Genomic DNA, 16,094 nt, shown 5'->3' with positions numbered 1-16,094 from the left:
CCCGCCCCAGCTTATCTGGAACATACTCATGGTCAGCTAACTGCGGAAATTCTCCTGATTTACTTAGAATAGATTATCAGGTTTATCTTTCTCAGGAAAATGTGGGCATCCTATCACAACAAAGAAAGGACTTTTTATTTATTTTTTAAATCAGGTATTATTAATTGAAAGGTTTATCAGATACACACAAACCCCAAAAAGAACAACAAGTAGCAGATTTAAAGAAAAAAAAAACAAAGCAAAAACAATCATGTAACAATAATCGCAGCCTGTACAGACTGTAATAATAAAAGTTAGCGGATAGAAGTAACAGTGGTAAGAACTGATAAAAAGGAGTTACATTGAATCATAAAAGCCAAAAATATGAGATATGGTAAGAACTTACCCTTGTTATCTCTATTTCTACGAAGTCCATAGGGTTCCACAGGATACCTTGGGGGTATAGGTGTGACGTCAGTCGCAGGGCACCAAAGAGTTAAGCTTTCAGCCTCCCAGGATGCACTAGGTCCCCCTCCTATACCCCGCCCCCGGGCCAAGGCACCTCAGTTAGTTACCAAGCCATAGGCCGGAGGAGGAGAAGGAAGAGAGAGAACAAAGATCTGGACACATACAAGAATCACATTCTCACCAGAGGGAGACGGAAAACCGGTGACCAGAGCAAAGCCCATCTGCAGCACAGGTGCGACAGGGCGGGAGTCCTGTGGAACCCTATGGACTTCGTAGAAATAGAGATAACAAGGGTAAGTTCTTACCATATCTCATATTTTCTACTTCAGGGTCCATAGGGTATCCACAGGATACCTTGGGGATGTCCCAAAGCAGTATCCTTTAAGGGTGGGGACGCTCCTGTGCAGAAAGGAGAATCCGCCGCCCGAAGGAAGCATCCTGAGAGGCGAAGGTGTCAAACCTGTAATACCTCACGAAGGTATGGACAGAAGACCACGTAGCAGCCTTGCAGATCTGAACTGCCGAGGCACCACGTCGAGCTGCCCACGAAGGACCCACAGACCTAGTGGAATGAGCCTTCAGAGAAGGAGGGACCGGTAGGCCTTCATGAAGATAAGCTTCAGAAATAGCCATACGGATCCAGGCTGCCAAAGTTTGCTTTGAAGCAGGCCAACCCTTTTTACAGAAGCCATAGAGGACAACAAAGCGTCCAACTTCCTAAACAAAGAAGTGCGGTCAACATAAGTCCTTAAGGCCCGCACAACATCCAAAGAGGCCTCACCCACGGAAAGACCCGGTGAGTTAAAGGCCGGAACAACTATTTCCTCGTTAACATGAAACTGGGAAACAACTTTGGGAAGAAACTCGGGCCGAGCGCGGAGCACTGCCCTGTTCCCATGAAAAACCAAGAAAGGGGGTCTACAAGAAAGAGCCCCTAACTCAGAAACACGTCTGGCTGAAGCAACGGCCAGAAGGAAAACAGTCTTAGCTGTTAGCCATTTAATATTAACTGAGCCCAGTGGTTCAAACGGCGGTCCTTGGAGAGCCCTCAGGACCACAGCCAAATCCCAAGGCGCCACAGGTGGAACAAAGGGCGGCTGAATACGGAGAACACCTTGCATAAAGGTGCGCACATCCGGGATTGTAGCAATCCTACGGTGAAACCAGACAGATAGGGCCGAAACCTGTACCTTCAAAGAAGCAAGGCGAAGCCCATGATCTAGTCCCGCTTGCAGGAAGGCGAGAATCCGAGACAGACGAAACTCCCGCGGTGCATAACCTCTCGGTCGACACCACTGGAAGAACGTATGCCACACGCGATGGTATATCCTCGCGGAAGACGGTTTCCGAGCTCGTAACATGGTACGCACCACAGAGCTGGCAAACCCCCAGGACCTCAGCATGGCCGTCTCAACAGCCACGCCGCCAAAGACAGCCGAGTCAGGTCCGGGTGAAGACAAGGACCCTGAGACAGAAGGTCCGGTCGTAGCTGCAACCGCAGAGGACTGTCCACGGACAGACCCTGAAGGTCTGAGAACCAGTGCCGTCTGGGCCACGCGGGAGCTATCAACAGGAGCGTCCCTCCTTCCTGTTTGAATTTCCGGATTACCCGTGGAAGAAGGGAGACCGGAGGGAACAGGTATGCGAACCTGAACGTCCACCGGACGGACAGAGCATCCACCAGAGACGCCCCTTCGTCTCTTGTGCGAGACCCGTACACCGGCCACTTGTTGTTGTGCCGGGACGCCATGAGGTCGATTTCTGGAAGACCCCACCTGTCCACCAGTAGTTGAAAAACGTCCGGGTGCAGGGACCATTCCCCTGGATGAACGTCCTGGCGACTTAGAAAGTCCGCCTCCCAATTTAGCACTCCCGGGATGAAGACCGCTGATATGGCCGGAAGATTGCGCTCCGCCCAAACCAGGATCCGAGAGACCTCTACGAGAGCCGCCCGACTGCGAGTTCCTCCTTGCCTGTTTATGTAGGCCACGGTGGTAGCATTGTCCGACTGGACCTGCACCGGGTGACCCTGGAGAAACCGCTGTGCCTGCAGGAGAGCATTGAAGACCGCACGGAGTTCCAAGATATTTATTGGAAGCTCCGCTTCTGTCGGTGTCCACCTGCCCTGGAACAAGTGTGGACCCGAAACTGCTCCCCAGCCCCGAAGACTGGCGTCCGTTGTCAACAGGACCCAATTTGGAACCCAGAACGGACGTCCCTTGTTGAGGTGGGTCGTCTTTAACCACCACGCAAGGGACAGGCGAACCTCCGGGGTGAGCACAATCGTCTGGAACTTCAGAGACTGAGGCAGCCCGTTCCACTTGGACAGGATCAGGTGCTGCAGAGGTCTAGAGTGAAACTGGGCGTATTCCACCATGTCGAACACCGACACCATGGAGCCCAGTAACCTCATCGCCGAGTGTAAGGACACCCGGCGGCTGTGCAGACAACTGCGCACCCTTGACTGTAAAGCAGAGATCTTGTCCTCCGTCACGAAGATCCTTTGCTGTCCCGAGTCCAATAAGGCTCCAAGATGCAGAATCCTCAGAGACGGGATTAGAGTGGACTTCTGCCAGTTGATTAGCCAGCCGTGCCGTTGCAGCAGTGCAATGGTCAGGTCCAAGTGGCGTAACAGGAGCTCTGGAGATCCTGCCACCAATAACAGGTCGTCCAAGTACGGCAACATGCGGACTCCTTGCAGCCGCAGAGAAGCCGCCATGACCGCCATAGCGTCCTGTATGTCCAATGACACCATGTAGTCCCCAGGTTCCAGCGCCAGAATGATGGACCGTAGGGTCTCCATCCGAAACTTCGGGACCCGCAAAGACTTGTTGAGTGCTTTGAGGTTGAGAATCGGACGATATGACCCATTGGGTTTCTGTACCAAAAATAGATTTGAATAGAAACCCTGGCCCCTCTGGGAGAATGGAACAGGCACTATAACTCCAGCCTGGAGCATAGTGTGCAATACCTTCCGCAGCTCCGTAGCCTTGTTCCGGTCTGATGGTAGACCCGTGGTGAAGAATCGAGCCGGGGGTCTGTGCCGGAAGGAGAGGGCGTACCCGTGAGAGACCACCTCCAGAACCCAAGTGTCTGTCGTAGTGAACGACCAACCCCCGGGAGAACTGCAGCAGGCGGCCTCCCACCCTGGGATCCCCCAAGGGGAGACCCGGACCGTCAGGCCGCAGGCTTGTCATCTGGCTTGGGGGCCGGACGTCTGGTACTCCATGCCTGTTTCCGGGGCTTAATCGATTTCTTAGGGCCAGCCTGTCGAGGAAACGACTGTAGTTTGGGCCTGCCCTGGGCCCTAGATGACCGAAAGGACGATGGTCCAGAACCAGAAGGAGCAGCGGCCGACGGGAGACAAGCAGATTTGGCTGCCGCCAGCGTGGCCACAATCTTATCCAGATCCGGACCGAAGAGAACTTCTCCGGTAAACGGCAACGCTTCCAGACCTTTCTTGGATCTGCGTCCGCCTTCCAGGATCGCAGCCACAAGGTGCGACGAGCAGCTACCTCTGCTGAAGAAATTCTAGACACCAGAGTACTAATGTCTAGAGCCGCCTCGTTGATGTAGGTGGCCGAATCACGGAGATTGCCAATCAACTCCGCTTATTCGGCCGGACAGTCGGATTCAAAAGAAGCCTCTAATGAATCCGCCCAGCGCTCCATCGCTCTGGCAACCCAGCAAATGGCCATAGCCGGCCGTGCTGCCCCCCCTGCAAGGGAATAAGCGGACTTCAGGCAGATTTCTACCTTGCAGTCCGTAGCATCCTTAAGGGAGGACATGGATGGCATTGGCAATGTGGCACTACGGACAAGACGGGTCACGTGAGAATCCACCTGTGGAGGGGATTCACACTTAGCAAAATAATTATCCGCGAACGGATAAGCCACCGCCAGGCGTCTCTGCGGCTGGTATCTTTTGCCAGGTTGTTTCCACGCCTCCTCTAAATGGTCCACCAACTGACCCGAAAGAGGAAAGACTGTGGCATCGCCCTTCACATCTTTGAAAAAGGCATACTTAGATTTAGCCGCTGGGGGAACTTCGTCCTCAATCACCAAGGCTGTGCGGACCGCCCGAATAAGTCCAGGAATATATACTTTGGACTTAGCATCAGCGTCCTTAGTATGGAAAGGTTCCTGATCGTAAGGATCCAGAATCTCCCCATCATCAGACGTCCCTTCGTCATCCTCATAAGGAGCGGACAGAGACGCCACCGGCCTTTTATGAGGCCGCATCACAGACTCCCCTTGCAACACATCCGACAAGTGCTGTAAAGAACTCGTCAGGGAGTTAACCCACGCTGGCTCCTGAGAACCCGGGAGCGGGGAAATAGGGAGACTGTGGGGTACCACCAATTGTCGTGGGAACCCCTGCATGGGTGACGACACCACAGACTGCTGGGACAAACCCATCGGAGTAAACGCGGGCTGCGGAGCTAACTGGCCCACTAAAGCTGTTAACGCCTGAGCGAAACAAGCCCAGGGCGGCTCCTGTACCGGTGCTGTAACCGTAATAGGCCGCGCCATGGACAAACACTGCCGGCAAAGGCCCTCCGCGCTACCCTCCCCCTCCGCTAACGGTACTTTGCACGTGGTACACTGTAGCCGGAGGGGAAAATCACTTTCAGACATGATGGCACCACGTATGTGACCTCTCTCACCAATTAAGTATTAAATAGGCGAGAGACCACCCTGCAGCACCGCACCACAAGGGCTTTAGCAGAAAGAACAGGGACAGTAATAAAGCTGACAGTTTAGAGAAGAATAGTTACAGGCAGCGCTAGCACAGTCACATACAATGCAGAGAAATAACAATTCCTGCACTAACAGCGCTGATCACTCAACTACACAGACACAGGGCCTGGTAGGACACAGCGCTGCATACACAGACCTGAGCCACAGCGGAGGAGAGGTATGCGGGGGGACCCAGACCACGATGCTTCCTTCCAGACTTCCAGCAGCGTTCACCATGCGTTGCAGAGAAGATGGCCGCCGAGGAGCAGAGAGAAGCTGGCCTGGGGGAGGAGCGCTGACACAGGACCAGTCAGCACAGTGCAGAGAGGGCTGTGTGCAGCGGGGGAGGCGCCGGCTGTGAGACAGGGAAGGCGCGCTCCCCTGGCATGCATTTAACCCCTGGGACGCCGCAGCGCTACCGCTCTGCTGCGGTCCGCTGTCCCAGGGGGTAGTGGAAGCGCAGGTTGGTCGCCTGGCTCCACGCTGCAGCCAGTCCCCAGGGAGCCCCCTGCCTGGGGACTTAGGACCATGTGATCAGCGGGGACCCACCGCGGGACCCCGCTGCTTACCTCTGTCCCCCTTGAATCCGGCCATGGTCCGGAGCATCTGGGGTCACCGCTAGCTGTGACCCCAGACGCCCACCAGCATCCCCGGATCAGTACCGGCGTTCTGGTACCGGCGGGGTGTAGGGAAGACAGCATGGACGTCAGGACTGACTGTCCATGCTGTTCATCCAGATGTGCAGCCACAGCTGCATGAAGAAAAAGCTTCAGGGGCTCTTCTAGCCCCCACTCCAACAGGTGCACCCGACTCCGGCCGGGCACCAAACTAAACTGAGGTGCCTTGGCCCGGGGGCGGGGTATAGGAGGGGGACCTAGTGCATCCTGGGAGGCTGAAAGCTTAACTCTTTGGTGCCCTGCGACTGACGTCACACCTATACCCCCAAGGTATCCTGTGGATACCCTATGGACCCTGAAGTAGAAAATATAGAATAAGGAAAGAAACAAAACCAAATAAATAAAGACAACAAACGCCAAGGCGGCACGATATGAAAGCAATGCACGTATAATGGGGTAACTGTTGGATACGGTGTGTGTGTGTGCGCGTGTGCGTGTGTGTGTGTGTTGCGATGTAGACCAAATCGAGAATTACACCAGCGATCTCATATCCTGTCATAATTGGAAATGGCATTTCTGTGTGTATATATAAATAGGGCTCATGATTAGGGACTTCATTAACAAGTGTTCTCCGCTTAATAATATCTGAAGGTTCAGGATCAAACCATGTTCTAGCTATAATAACTTTGGCCAAGCAAAGGGGATGTAGTCTGAAAGCCGACGGTCTAAAAGCCAACCGCCGGCTTCCAGACTACTTAATCCCGGCGAGGGTTGAATGACAGGCGTCTAAATCTAGACACAAGTCATTTTACAGACGCCGGGAGACGGCCACCCCGATCGAAGTGATGCCGGGCGCCACGGGTTTCGGGTTAGGTTTAGGGCTCCCGGTGGGGGGGACTTAGAGTTAGGCACCCCCCCAGGAGGTTAGGGTTAGGATATGGGGAGGGAGGAGTTTATACTTACTTTACTTAAAGGTTGGGATGATCCTCTGTGTGCGTGAGGAGGTTGCAGAAGCTGTGGTGCAACCCTGCGGGGAAGCAGAGGCTGGGGGTGCTCCGCTGTGTGAGTGGGGGGTTGGGGGGTATAGAAGCTACAAGGGAGGGGGGATTGGGTAAGGGCTGGTTATGTATTGGGCCCAGGGCGGGTAGAATGTGAATGCAGGCTGGGTATAATATACTGGCATTTTGGGCTGGTTACCAGCACTCATTGCTCTGTATAAGTTACTATGCTGTTTCCCTGCAGTGTGCAGAACATTACCCCTAATCTTTTCTGCATGACTCACGTTTAGTTATAAAATTGCTTTCAGATTACCCAAAAGCCGCCATAAATAAATCATCTTCCCTGAACTTCTTTAATGAAGTCATCTAATAATGTATGGACTTTTGTTCTGGGTATAACATAGAATGTATTCTCATGTACATAGACATAATGCAGAAAGGAAGATGGCAGTGTACGTTACCTGGGCTTGCGTTCCCAAGAGAAGGCTGTAAAGGAAAGTAAATGTTATTAGGCTGAGATGTATCTGCAATAACGGGAACGTTACACACAATGACTGACAGCTAGGAAACAAAGTAGGACACACAGCAATAACATTGTAACACCGTTCAGCAAATCAGTGTTTCTACAGTAATTCAACTCACATGCGCTATATACTGTATAATGTTATTCCCAAAAGCAGGTTCCGATTTACCAATGACAGAGAGGACACGCACGGACCGTCGGAATCCCGAAGGCAAGGAGCGGGGTTAGGGGGAGGTTTAGTGTTAGGCACTGAGGGGGGAGAGTTAGGTTCAGGCACCGGGGAGGGAGGGTTAGGATACCTACTGACAGGTGTCGGTATCCTAACCCTGTCAGGATGACGGCGTCGGCATCCCGTGCAGAAAGGAGGGCACTCTCCAACTTGTGGCATAAAGCAAGAACGTTTATTTCACCTCATCAGACAGTTTTTCTTGCTCATCAAATGTATCAGACCCTCGCTGGATCCTTTTTCATCATCACAATAACCATTATAGATGAAGACAGGAGACTACATACACCAATTTGTGAATTAGGATTAAACACTGTTGAAGAAAACCAAACACTGCACCCCAATATAAGAACAACATTCCAAACGTGATCAGGTAGTCGCAGCATCATACCCTGGGGCCAGGGACTATGAATTCTGGGTTGTACCAGCAAATCCTATAGTGTCAGAGTATTTGTGCATGAACACGACAGAATCGCACAGCGAGACAATGACCATAACCACAAGTCACTCTGCCAGTACAAACTGGCAGAAGCAGAAAAAGTTTACGTCTTGGAGCGGCCAAGTCAGAATCTAGACCTTAAACCAATAGAGATGTTGAGGTAGGTGCACCAACATCCAATCTGTAAGGAGGAAGGGGGCACAATGCCAATGTGAGGGACTGAGCTACGAATGCCAATGTTTGGATGGAGCAATTGCTGCCCAAGGGGAGGTCACACCAGTTACTTGAGTCCTAAAATTCTGCATAGTGGGAAATAAATTTGGTGCAATGTGCTGCGGGGGCATTTCCGCAGTCTGGCTGCGCGCATATCATCAGCCAGTTCCGGTAGTGCCGACATCGCAAGTTTTCCCTCGCACCGCATAGATACTTGTGCTGGAGGGATGCGATGTTGATGGTGGGGATTGAATTTTGCGTTACTTTATCTATTCGGTTGTCCATCTGAGATAGAAAAAATAAAATGTGTATGTATGTATATATATCTATATCTATCTCACATATATATGAACCGGCACTCTGCTGGCACCAACTAGAACTGGCTAGGGTGCCTTCCTCTTGGGGAACAGGTGCCCATACGTAATCCAATAAGAATAAACAGGCGGCACTCCCAGGCTGGTGAAAAAACGACTGCATTAGCAATCGATGTTTCGGGGCGTTTCACCACTTCATCAGGATGAATATTGACTCTTTGCACAAACTTAATGTAATGGTCAATAAAAGCCTATGGCCCGTATTCAATTTGGAGGGAAAAGTCCCTTGCCAGACTTTTCGCCGTCATCGGAGGTTTTGGGTGCGGAAAAGTATCACGCGCCTCCCCACTTAACCTTGTAATCAATTCCAAATTGGCGAAAAAGGGACCCGGCAAGAATGAAATGAGCAAAAAGTGATGTCATTTTTGGGGAAATCAGTCTGACACCCCCCAAAAGATGCTCTGACATGGGGGTTCACTATGGGTATCCCCGATTAGCTGTGTAGAAGGTATTTGGGGTCTTTGAATGGTCTCAATAGACGCTATTTAGCATCTTTGGGACAGTGGTGAAGAATAGCATTTAGTATTCCCATCATATTTGGGGTACATGAAAATGGTGCAAGCATATTTTAAAGTTGCTAAAATCAAGCATTAAAAAGAGTCAAAAACCACCTTCAGCAAGCACCTGCAATCTAAAATACACCTCCCTCTTACTTACAGACTCCCACAAAGGCTATTTCGCTAGTTTTTGCTTTTGTACCCCCGCTTTCATTTTTTTCGCCCACTTTTTCAAAGTGCTTTTTTGGGGTATCTTGTGGGGTTTTCATAGCGTTTTTGACGCAATTAGCATCAAGGGGGGTGGCCACAATTTTGTACCCCAAAACCCCAATTCTGCATTTTTTACGCCGGGCACCCATTGGTGATACTTTTCCACTGGTTACAAGGCGCAAACTTTTTGCACCGGTGAAAAGTTGGACAAATTGAATACGGGGATAAATGGAATCGGAGAAAATGACATCATTGGCGAAAAAGTTTCGCCGAAAACGGCTTTTTCACTCCAAATTGAATACGGCCCTATGACACTTATGAAATGCCTGTAATGTTACGTCAGTATACCATAGCACCATCTGACAAAAAGGTATAAATACACTGAAGCAGCAAACTTTGTGAAAAACAATACTAGTGTCATTCTCAAATCTTTTGGCCGGGAAGCCGACAGACGGAATCCCGACTGTCTAATCCCGGCATGGGCTAAATGACAGGCTTCATTGTACCTACGCCGGGAGCCCGACACCTGGCTTACTGATCAAAGGTAACCCGGGGGGGACTTAGGGTTGGCACCCCCCCCCTCGGGAGGTTAGGTTAGGGGAGGGGGGGGGTTAAGCACCCCCCCCCAGGAGACTTAGGTTTAGGCAGCGGGGAATGGGGGGTTAGGTTTAGGCACTTAGAAGGGGAGATTAGGGTTAGTTTATACTTTATACCTTAGTGCAGTCAGGATTTTTACCCATGTCGGGCTGCCGCTGCGGCCAGCGGTAAATCATAGCGAACCTTTTTGGCCACGGCAGTGGGTGTATATGTATATCTATTCATTTATATAGTATGAACTCATATCTTCTGCAAGCGCTGGGTATTGTTACGGTTTACCCTACACTCAGGGAAAGGAGTATCCCTGCTTATTTTGCAATCGCTGCTACTGTGAGATTTTCTAAGTGATAAGCGCAGCCTAAACGTTTCTTTTATGTTCTGACATTTTTGTACATGCGCAGTAGCAAAAAAAAGTCATTAGCAGACACCTGCAACGTCACGTTCTACTGTCCCAAGGCAACAGAAATGGAGATCGTTATCAGATCATATAATCAATCGGGGGAACTCTATGTAAACAAACTCTGGATGGAGTATTCATGTAATTCCATAGGTCAATACTGAGCATGCTGTGATTGAGGATTTCACACCCTGTCGATCGATAATCTGAAGTACTCACTTGGCAATAAGGAGACTGATTATATTGATGACATCTAAATGACAGTTCTGGATCCTCAAAGCCATTCACAGATAATACTGACAGTCTGATACGTTACTAGGAAATCCTATGACAAGCTCCACTAATAAAACCACCCTAAATTCCATGCACACATAGCGTAAACACAAAGGGGCACTTTACTTTCTGTTTCCCTTTATGGCCAGCAGAAATTCTTCAGACAAATTCCAAACGTCACGTTCCAAATGTGAAACGTGACAGAATCAGCTGGATGAGGAAGTAATTCTGCTGGTAAAGGACCAAAATGAAGTTTAGTATAAAACACATTAAGGCTGGCCACACACCTAAAGATTTTCTGTCTAACCATCCAACTAGTTGATTGGTTGGAATGAAAATCTGGTAAGGTATGAAAGCAAATGACAATCAGCAATTTGCTCCCAAACGCCAGAAAATGGACAAAAACTGTTTGAACAAATTGTTTAGATCAAACATTTAACAAATTTGTCTGACCGACCATTTTCATCTGTTTTCTGGCATTTAGGAGCAAATTGCTGATCACCAGTTACTCCCATACATTACCAGATTTTCATTCCAACCAATCAACTAGTTGGATGGTTGGACAGAAAATCTTTAGTCTCCATAATGGGCAGGTGGAGGGGGCACCGTGGCAGACTCAAGATTAGTGGGCACCCCCAGAGGAACAATCAGCAGGGATCCAGACAGTGGGATCTATCACATAGGAGTGTCGGGTGCAGGGCTGTGGATATCACAGGCAGCGTTGTGGCCAGGAGTGTGTGGTGGGGTTCTGTCATAAAAGTGACGTTTGGGTGCAGGGACGGAAGAATTATCCCAGTCACAAACAGATTAATAGTAGGGGGCCATGTGCAAGGTGGTACCTGTCAGACAATGAGTGTGCTGTGTGCATGGGTATCAGTCACAGACAGTAATTGAAGCAGGACAGTGGGTGGCCATCAGGTACAGACAGTAGGGGGGAAAGGTGTGCAAGCGGAGCCAGGTGCAAGGGGATTGAGTCTTAAACGGTGGTGGGGGAAGCAGATGAATCAATTAGGGCCGGGGACAAGTCAGGGACAGGGGGGCCGGGTGCAGGGGGCTAGTCGGGGACAGCGGGGGGGGGGGGGGGGGTACAGGGGCAAATGTCAGGGACAGTGGGGGAGGTGAGTGCAGGGGCAACAATCAGGGACAGCGGGTAAATGGGTTATCAGTCAGGGCAGTAGGGTAAAGCAAGTGCAGGAGGCATCACATGGGCAGTGGGGGAAGGCGTGTGTAGTGGGCATCAGACAGAGGAAGTGGGGGAGGAGAGTGTGGGGGCATCAGACAGGGGAGACGGCAGGAGCGGGGGCATCAGACATGGGCAGTGGGAGGAAGTGGGTGCAGGTAGCATCAGTCAAGGATAGTTGGGGGAGTCGGGTGCAGGGAGCATCAGTCAGAGGCAGAGTGCAGAAGGGGAGCAGGGGGCATCGGTCAGGGGCACTGTGCAGGAGGCATTAGTCAGGGGCAGTGGGTGGAGTCGGTGCAGGGGGCCTCAGTCAGGGGCACTGTGCAGGGGGCAGTCAGAGGCACTGTGCAGGGAGTCGGTGCAGGTGGCATCAGTCAGGGGCACTGTGCAGGAGGCATCAGTCAGGGGCAGTGTGCAGGAGGGGTGCAAGGAGCATTAGTCAGGGGCAGTATGGAGAGGGCGGGTGCAGGGGGCATCAGTCAGGGGCAGTGTGCAGGAGGGGAGCAGGGGCCATCAGTCAGGGGCACTGTGCAGGAGGGGTGCCGGGGGCATCAGTCAGGGGCACTGTGCAGGAGGCATCAGTCAGGGGCACTGTGCAGGAGGAGTGCAGGGGGCATCAGTCAGGGGCACGGTGCAGGAGGCATCAGTCAGGAGCAGTGTGCAGGAGGCATCAGTCAGGGGCAGTGGCTTGATTATGGGGGGTGCAAGGGAGGTGGGAGATCCCGAGGGGGGATGCACGGGCAGGTGGACCCCCGGCACAGTTATACCCCCATGGCGGGAGGGCTCCAGCACTGATGATGGAAGGGAGCGGTTTCCCGCCCAGCCAGAAGAGAGAGCTCCCGGTGTGGCGGCCGGACCGGGACCCAGGAGGGGGCAGCTGAGGGGATGGGACCGGGGGTTCGGCAGCTGAGGTTCCCCCGCCCGTTGCTGGGGGGAGAAGTTTGGGAGCGTTGGAGCGGGCGGCAGCGGCAACAAGTGGTGATGGCGGGAGGGCTGGGCCCTGTGCCCGGAATGTGGGGAGCGTCGGAGGACGCAGGGGACGCTCCGGAACCGGGGACGGTGTATAGATTAGTTCACTCCTTACCTCCGCCATGTTCCCGAGCTGACGGGTCACATCGCGGGTCAGCGCAGGAGCCCGGATGGAGGCGGAAGCGACCAGAGCGGCGTCCGCCAGGGGGCGCAGCCAATCGGGTCGCAGCAGAAGGCGTGGTCTGGAGGGGGCGTGACTTTTGGCGGCAGTAGCTGGTGGGCTTGTCTGGAAAAGGAGGCGCGGCGCTGCGTCTCCATGGTGACATAGAACGCGTTATTCGGAAGCAGCTGCTGAGAACCGGGACCCTCAACATGTCCGGGCCCACGGGGCCCCGAGCCCGTCACCCCGGGACCAGCGTGTGAGTATCCCCCAGACCCTTGTGGCTGCTATATACAAGTGTACAAGATGTATAATACCCCTGCCCATCATACCCACTACTGAGGCATATAATACCCCTGCCCATCATACCCACTACTGAGGCATATAATACCCCTGCCCATCATACCCACTACTGAGGCATATAATACCCCTGCCCATCATACCCACTACTGAGGTATTATATAGTACCCCTGCCCATCATACCCACTACTGAGGTATATAGTACCCTCTGCCCATCATACCCACCACTAAGGTATATAATATCCCCTACCTATCATACCCACCACTGAGGTATATAATACCACCTGCCCATCATACCAACTGAGGTATATAATACCCCCTGCCCATCATACCAGCTGAGGTATATAATACCCCCTGCCCATCATACCCACACAGCCAGGTATATAATAGCCCCTGCCCATCATACCCACATAGTTATATAATACCCCCTGTCCATCATACCCACTGATGTAATATAATATCCTCTGACCATTATACCCACTGAGGTAATATATACCCCTGCCAATCACACCCACACAGCCAGGTATATAATACCCCCTGCCCATCATACCCAAACAGCCAGGTATATAATAGCCCCTGCCCATCATACCCACACAGGTATATAATAGCCCCTGCCCATCATACCCACACAGTCAGGTATATAACACCCCCTGTCCATAATACCCATAGGCTTCATGTTTATAATACCCCTGCCCATTACCAACACAGGTGTATAACACCACCTGCCAACCATACCCAGTTTTTCATCTGGCCACAGGTCCCACTGGCCGGTGGGCATGTCACGCCCCCCTTCCGCGGCTTGCCCATAGACCGATCCCGTACACACAGCACGATGGGCAGATATATCTGCAGATATATCTGCCATCGGCTGTGCAGCACAGCCGACGCAATATACCTGTAAATGACATCGTTCACAGATATATCACTGGTACACACTGGCCGATGGGCACCCGATATGTTGGCCGATCAATTGATTGGCCAATATATTTGCATTTGTGTAACACTACAAAATAATGTAAGACAAATACATGGTTTATAGACATTGCTGCATCCGTGATGGTAACACTGAAATATGCAGCAGGGCGGCAGCAACCAAAGGTTAGATGTCATTGTAGGGAGGATAAGATAGTGTAAGGGAAAGGAGAAGCACATGAGGGAAGAGGGCCCTGCTCGTGAGAGCATACATAGATACACCATTGGCTACATGTGACAGGGCCAATCACATGATATGAGCAGGGGAATAAAAGCAGCAGGAAGCCACAGACTGAATTATGTAGTGGAAGGAGCAGGGTCTCCCAGCAGCACAGAGCAATGATTAATACTTTTGTAAAACTGATTTAAAAAGACTGTAGTGTCAAATGAACTTCTATGTGAAATACATTTCATATATACTACTAGTTTAATACAGTATTTCTTCTGACCAGTGGTTGGTTTTGCTACAAGATTTCAGGTGCAAGTACAGGTCCTGCACAGGGGATCATTAAACATTGTACACTCACATCCTGCCATGCAAGTCCACAAACCACACCGCTGCACACAACTTCACCATACTTACCTACTCTCCAGAAATGGTCGGGAGCTTCCCAAAAATCGGGTGGCGTTCCCGACCACCCGGAGGACTAGTCAAGTCTCCCGGAACCGGCCCACACCCCCCACCCCGCCCCACACCCCTCCCTGTTGCCGCCCTCACTCCAGTGACTACCCACTTACTGCGCAAAAGTGGGAAGTTTGGGGGGCCGATGTTGTGTTTCACGCTGATTCGTGTAATAGTAGCCCCGCCCCCTGCTTTACAGTGCCTGTATTATCGGCTCTGTACAGTGGGGGGGCCACAATGACGCAGTTGAACCGACACGCCCCCCTGTACCACCCACCTGCTGTGACAAGAGACCCGACCAGGCTGCCCCCTCTCGGAGGGGGTAGCCTAAAAGTCGGTAGATATGAACTACACTATGTAGACAAAAGTGATTGGACACTGACAGCAAATAGATCTACAAGATTTTATTGACGTCAGTACTTTGTAGATCCACCACGTGCAGTGATTATAGCAGACGCCCTTCTTGGAAAACTGTCCACAAGTTCCTGGGCAGCAGCAGGCGGTATGTTTTGCCATTCCGTCCTAAGTACAGTGACCAACTGTGACACTGAGGGAGGACGAGGCGGCCTAGAACGCACCCGACGCTCCAATTCGTCCCAGAGATTCTCAGTGGGGTTAAGATTTATACTCTGAGCTGGCCAGCCCATCCGGATTACGGAATTTCCTGTATACCAGCCCAGCGTCGCCCTGGAAATATGACAGGTGGCATTGTCGCCCTGATAAAAACATTAGTAGTTTCTGTTAGAACTGCCACAGTTTATTGAGCACAGAGGGCCTGATTCAGATTTGCTCGCGAGCCCAAGTGCGCATGCGTACGACGGAGGCGGCTCCGTCGTGCGCATGCGCGAGACCCGAATAACGACGGCCAAGCCGTCGTTAAGGGTCTCGCACCAAAGGGGGCGTGCTATCGATGGTGATTGACAGCACGCCCCCTTTGGTGGGCGTGCCGGGGGCGTGGCTGCCCAGACGGAGGCGTTCCCGTGGGAACGCCTTCCGTCTGGGTTCAGCCCCACTGACATCACTAGTGATGTCAGTGGGAGTGCTTTTGGCTCTGATAGAGCCAAAAGCACTCCTGGGCTTGCGGCAGCGAGACCCTACCGCAGGGTCTCGTCGCAAGCCCGATGGTCTTGACCATCGCGACCATCATTTTGGCCGCTCGCTATAGCTGTGGGTGGTCACTCACAGCTATGCGAACGGCCAGACCGCTCCAAAAAGGAGCAGGGACGGCCCTGATTCAGAGCGAGCGCTCTGTCAGAGCGTCCGGCTCTGAATCAGGGCCAGAGTTCTTGATTGCATCTCTATACTTCTCAGAGTTAATGTGACCATGCATTACAACTAGTG

At 51.9% G+C, this 16,094-nt stretch overlaps 2 protein-coding genes across 5 annotated transcripts in view; one reads left to right on the top strand and one right to left on the bottom strand.

Annotated features, from left to right (window-relative positions):
* MIER1 (MIER1 transcriptional regulator) overlaps positions 1 to 12,928 on the bottom strand; it is a 32,906-nt gene extending 19,978 nt beyond the window's left edge. For 2 of the 4 annotated variants that reach the window (XM_088442389.1, XM_088442392.1), the window contains exons 1-2: positions 12,815 to 12,927; positions 7,263 to 7,287 (exon numbers count right to left, since the gene is read on the bottom strand). In XM_088442389.1, coding sequence (XP_088298515.1) covers positions 7,263 to 7,287; positions 12,815 to 12,823 — 34 coding nt within the window. In that variant the 5' untranslated portion in view covers positions 12,824 to 12,927. Of the gene's footprint in view, positions 1 to 7,262; positions 7,288 to 10,676; positions 10,781 to 12,814 lie in introns of those variants that run through there. The other 2 variants (XM_088442390.1, XM_088442391.1) reach the window with 2 other exon arrangements.
* Positions 12,929 to 12,995: 67 nt separating this feature from the next.
* Positions 12,996 to 16,094, top strand: part of DNAI4 (dynein axonemal intermediate chain 4) — a 58,392-nt gene continuing 55,293 nt past the window's right edge. Inside the window, exon 1 of the mRNA XM_088442388.1 lies at positions 12,996 to 13,118. Within this exon, the coding sequence (XP_088298514.1) occupies positions 13,072 to 13,118 (47 nt within the window). The 5' untranslated portion in view covers positions 12,996 to 13,071. The remainder of the gene's footprint in view (positions 13,119 to 16,094) is intronic.

The sequence above is a fragment of the Taudactylus pleione genome, unplaced genomic scaffold, assembly GCF_031769625.1.
Source record: "Taudactylus pleione unplaced genomic scaffold, aTauple2 ptg000310l, whole genome shotgun sequence".
In the NCBI taxonomy this organism is placed as follows: domain Eukaryota; kingdom Metazoa; phylum Chordata; class Amphibia; order Anura; family Myobatrachidae; genus Taudactylus; species Taudactylus pleione.
This window is presented reverse-complemented; position numbering and strand designations above follow the sequence as displayed.